Here is a 4497-nt window from a genome sequence, read left to right as displayed (position 1 = left end):
CGGGCGGGGGACAAACGAGCTGGTGGAGCGGAGCCATGAACAGGCCAACGGGGCGGATTCTGCCTCCCTTCTCTCTGCCTGTGGCGCTCTGGCCGAGAGCCCAGGAGACAATGCGGGATCGCTGGGGGAGTACGGCAGCAGCTCGGAGCAGGGGGCAGCTGCCGAGCTTTCTGACTCTGTGCTCGACGGGAAGGAGGAGCTGGATGAGTCTGAATTCACAACCTCAATGCCCAACGCTGGTGATCTCCAACAGTACTCAGACTCGGAGAGCACAGGCCAAGCCAGGGGGTTAGACCTGGCCAGAGACCGAACGGACGAGGGGAAGGCTGCCCAGGACTCTGCCGCGCAGCCTAGTGTGAAACCAAAGAAAAGGAGAAAGAGCTACAGGAGTTTCCTTCCAGAGGAGAGCGGCTACGTTTTTTATTGGGTTCCCCCTCTTCCCTTTGTCCAAGGGGTTCATTAAAAGCATCCGTGGTGTCTTGCAGCAGTACCGGGCTGCCTTAGCAGGGGCCAATATCCCAGAGTGGACAGAGGACAAATAAACCGGCGGGTTAGGGACAGGCAGGTGCAGGGGAGAAGGGAAGCGGCAGAAAGGAAGTTGGCAAATGCTGTTACCAGTAAACTGGCTTCTCCTTCCAGCTTTTCTGCCTCAGCTTGGTTTGTTACAAAGAAGGTGGTAGGCCTGATTGCTCCTCTGAGGAAAGGTTGTCTAAGCATGAATAACTCTTCACCCCCAGCCCTTCTTCCTTCTCCCTGTCCCATGTACATGCTCCTCTTGCGAGTTTGACCCTGCAATGGTAAGATTTGAGACCTGCACAGAAGCAGTCTTTGCAGCCACGTTCCCTCTGCACTTTCATCTTGGGGCACCTTTCCACACAAGGACGCTTCCCACCCAGTGCTACACCCAGCAGTTTGTTCTGGTGGGGTTCAAACCAGGAGAAGTGATTGCTGTGGCATCTGGAAGTGAAGGGCGATGCCCTCCCAGTCTTTCATTTTTCTCTGCGTTACCATGGGTTTTATGAACTCTACCCCAGCTTATATGTACTTAGACATTGGATTATATTTGCATTGAAGTTGTCTACACCACACAGAGTTGCTCTAGTCTTAGTTGTTCACTGATAGCTATGAATTTCTTCCAATCAGGACTTGGTAGGCAGAACCAGAGCTCTGCCTTAGCACTTGTGCTGTCCTGGTAGTGCTGTGGGGTTTCCATCCAGTTCTGCAACTTCTGATTGGTCTTCTCGAAGCAATTCTAACCATCCCCACTTCTTTTTCTCCAGGGTAAGGCAAACTTCCTTTTCCCCACCATGCATGCCTGTCTTCTAAAAACACATGGGATTCAGGGTTCTGCCCTTGTTACTTGCTTAGGTACCCGCATCTTTCGTTCCCAGCCATCCTGGCTGTCACACAGCACTACACCTACCCCTGGATCTCAGCCTTGCCTAGGCAGGCAGCAGTGAGTGATCTTGGGGTGTATTGTAGATCTAGCAGCTGGTCTGGATGGTGAACCTGGCATGGCTTCTGCTTCTCTGTTGTTTGGCTGTAGATGGGTATTTTGAAGCTGTTTGAAGCTGTTTGAGCCAGGGTCACCCAAGGGAAAGGAGCTGTTGTGTTGTGACACGGTCCTGTTGTAGCAGCAGCGGTTTGTGACTGTTCTGTGCTGTTACTCAGCCAGCAACTGGAGCACGTCAGACACTGGTGTGGACTGTTATCAATTCCTTCCCTTGCCAGCCATTTCCCGTGGTGGCCTGGGTCCGCTGTGGCCGGCAGCGTTGTGGACACAGCACATACTGTCCCTCATCTCCACTGCAGCAGCTGCTGTGCTGCTCTGGGAAATGGCTGGTGAGATCAGCCCATGTTTTGGCTGCAGAGAGCTGAGCTGGTGACCATGAGCACTTTGAAGCAGTGACTTGCCAGAGTCTTCTGGTCAAGACACCTTCCTGAAGCCTCTTTTTCTGTGTGTGCACGCACTTATTTTCACTTCTGCAGCTGGGAGATCACACTCCAGCACTGCTGCATTTACCCAGCGTTTAGGCATTGAAGAAGCACCCACTTAGCATCCACGTGGAGCACAGTCTGTCAGGCAGAGTCCGTCAGTCCTTCCAGCCAGCACAGGGAGCCCGTGGTGCCAGGCTTCCCAAGGGAGGAGTCAGGCTGAGCAGGTGGCTCTGTTGGAAGTAAGGATGGAGACAAAACTCTTCTTTGCTCTTGCTCAATATGTCCCTTCCCCCCACCTGGGCCAAGATCTGTCTTTCTCATTTTGAAATGGAGAACAGCAGGTGCATCTCGGCACGTTTGCACGGTGCTTTCAGCTCCTTGAAGCAGCAGGGTCTGCACCCACTGACCCAAATCCCCCCTGTACCTGCTGTTTCCAGCTGCCCCATGATGCTCCAGAGTGAGGGAGCTGGCTGGGCAAAGCCTTTCTTGTGTCACCATCCACTGCTGGGATTTTGGAAGGTTCATCCTGCTCCAAACAGAGCTTGGCTGTGAACAAAAGCCTTGAGCCTGCAGAGCTCTCGAAGCGCTGGTCTGCGAGTGGATCTCACGTGCAGCAGCTCTGGTCCTGCTGTGGCACCAGGATCCCTCTCTGCTGAGCAGACAGGAGGTCTGGCAGCGCCGCAGACCCCCACCCAGGGTGCAGAGAGATGCTTTGAGCCACAGGCAGGACGGTGCCACCTGCACGTGTAACTCCCAGCCCCTTTCTGGCTGTGGCTGGTGCTAAATGAATGAATGGCTTTGAGCGAGGAGCAAGGGTGTCCCCAAAACATAAAGGGCCGATTGGGGCAGAGGGGTGAGGCTGTTGCTTCAGGGCAGGGGAAGGGCAGGCAGAGAGGCTTGTTCCACAAATGATTAAACCTCTTACTCACCAGACAAAATTGCAGTTGGTGATCTACAGACACCAATTTCCTCTGTCCCTTTCACCAGGCTCTGGCTGTCCTTAGCCCTGCCAGCCAGGGAGGGAGAAAGCTCTTGAGGGCTGAGCCATTGCTGGGGTTGGAGGGACAGAGGAGCTCTGGGGTTCCCTGCTTTGCCCACCCTTTACTCTTTGCAGCTTTCATCTCATGGGAAGGTGGTTGGCAGGGGCTGGGCAGGCTGTCGTCTGCCAGCCTGGGGAGGAGGACAGGCTACTGGTGCCATCCCAGTCCTCCACTTTGCCCAAGAAGTCTCTTTGTTTCTTCTAATTGTAAATCAAGAGCTTTTGCACAGGTTCCTGGGGCTTCCTACCAAGGAGGTGTGTGTATTGGCCTTCTGGAAGGGGACGCTGCTCCCCAGCTGCCACTACCCCTGACACTGCTCCCTCTGTACCTGGCTGTCCCAAACTGAAGCGTGCACAGAGGTTTACAGATTTTCTAAAGCTTTTGATAATGTGAAGTTCCTGGGTGATGAGGTTGGTGGTGAGCACACTGCAGCTATGTAATTTTTTTGTGTATGTATGTAATATTTAAGGGTAAAAAAAAATTTAAAAGGCTAAAACCTTAAAAAAAAAAAAGATTAAAAACACACAAAAAAAGCCAAAGCATGATGCATATTGTTAGCCTTAAAACTGGCTACATGACTGTGTGATGTACAAATGAGAGCAGCCTGTAACTGTTTTAAGTGCTGGGGTGGGGAAGAAGCATTACAAAATCAGTTTGTAGCCTTGAATTCTGTACAGTATTTAATGAAAAAACAAAACAAAACAACAAAAAAAAAAACCTGACTATTGAGGCCATGCTTAGAGGTGTGTTGTTCACGTGCAGATGTGGATGCTTGGTTGCTTACGATATATGTATAAAGTGCTGTGTTTTTTTGTGACCATTAAAACTTTTTTTTTTTTTACCTGCAGAATTTTTTTTGTTTGTTTGTTTGGCTAACCAAGGTGTAATAAAGGAGGGAAGATGACTTGCCATTAAATTTTGCCTCTGTGAGTAGTTCTGACTCTTGTCTCTTTCTTTTTTTCCCCCCCGCCACGCTTTTGGCACTTGCTCCGTCTCTGACACGCATCCCTGTGCCAGGGTCTGGGCTGGACGAGGTCCTGCTGGCTGAAGGAGATGGCACGGAGAGGGCAGCGAGTCTGGAGGGAGCCAGGCAGATCTGGCAGCGAGGGACTGCCCCCGTGGCTCCGGATAAACTGGATCCCCAGAACCCTGATCCACGGGGCATCTGTCAGGCTTTTCATTTTCCGTGCTCTTTGCTGGCGTGTGGTGCACGCAGGCTGGCCGGTGGCTCGGCGTGTGCTGCAGCACGACTGGCAGCTCAACTGGCTGCTGCAAAACTGGTAAAAATTTGCTCAGGGTGAAGCAAAACCCTTTGCAGACCCAGCAGCGGGGACAGCTCGGGCACCCTGGCAGTGCTGCCCCAGTGCTGCCCGCCCAGCCCCTCACCTTGCACAGGTAAGGGCGGGATGAGACACAAACGCAGCCGTGTTCAGGCTGCTGAGGCCAAGGGACCTCTGCACCCCCTGGGTGCTGCTGGGGTGCTCAACCCTGTCCTGGTTTTTGCTAGAATAGGGTTAAT

The 4497-nt window shown here is 52.6% G+C and overlaps 1 protein-coding gene across 1 annotated transcript in view; it reads left to right on the top strand.

The window, feature by feature from the left end:
• The window catches only part of UBE2O (ubiquitin conjugating enzyme E2 O), a 28969-nt gene extending 28280 nt beyond the window's left edge, over positions 1–689 (top strand). The window contains 3 exon segments of the mRNA XM_010174458.2: positions 1–9; positions 11–418; positions 420–689. The exon segment at positions 1–9 is cut by the window's left edge and continues 245 nt beyond it. Of these exon segments, the coding sequence (XP_010172760.1) occupies positions 1–9; positions 11–418; positions 420–542 (540 nt within the window). The 3' untranslated portion in view covers positions 543–689.
• Positions 690–4497: the final 3808 nt, after the last annotated feature.

The sequence above is a fragment of the Antrostomus carolinensis genome, unplaced genomic scaffold (genome assembly GCF_000700745.2).
Source record: "Antrostomus carolinensis isolate BGI_N321 unplaced genomic scaffold, ASM70074v2 scaffold17218, whole genome shotgun sequence".
Taxonomy (NCBI): domain Eukaryota; kingdom Metazoa; phylum Chordata; class Aves; order Caprimulgiformes; family Caprimulgidae; genus Antrostomus; species Antrostomus carolinensis.
The sequence above is the reverse complement of the archived record's forward strand: the minus strand, read 5'-3'. Positions and strand labels throughout refer to the sequence as shown.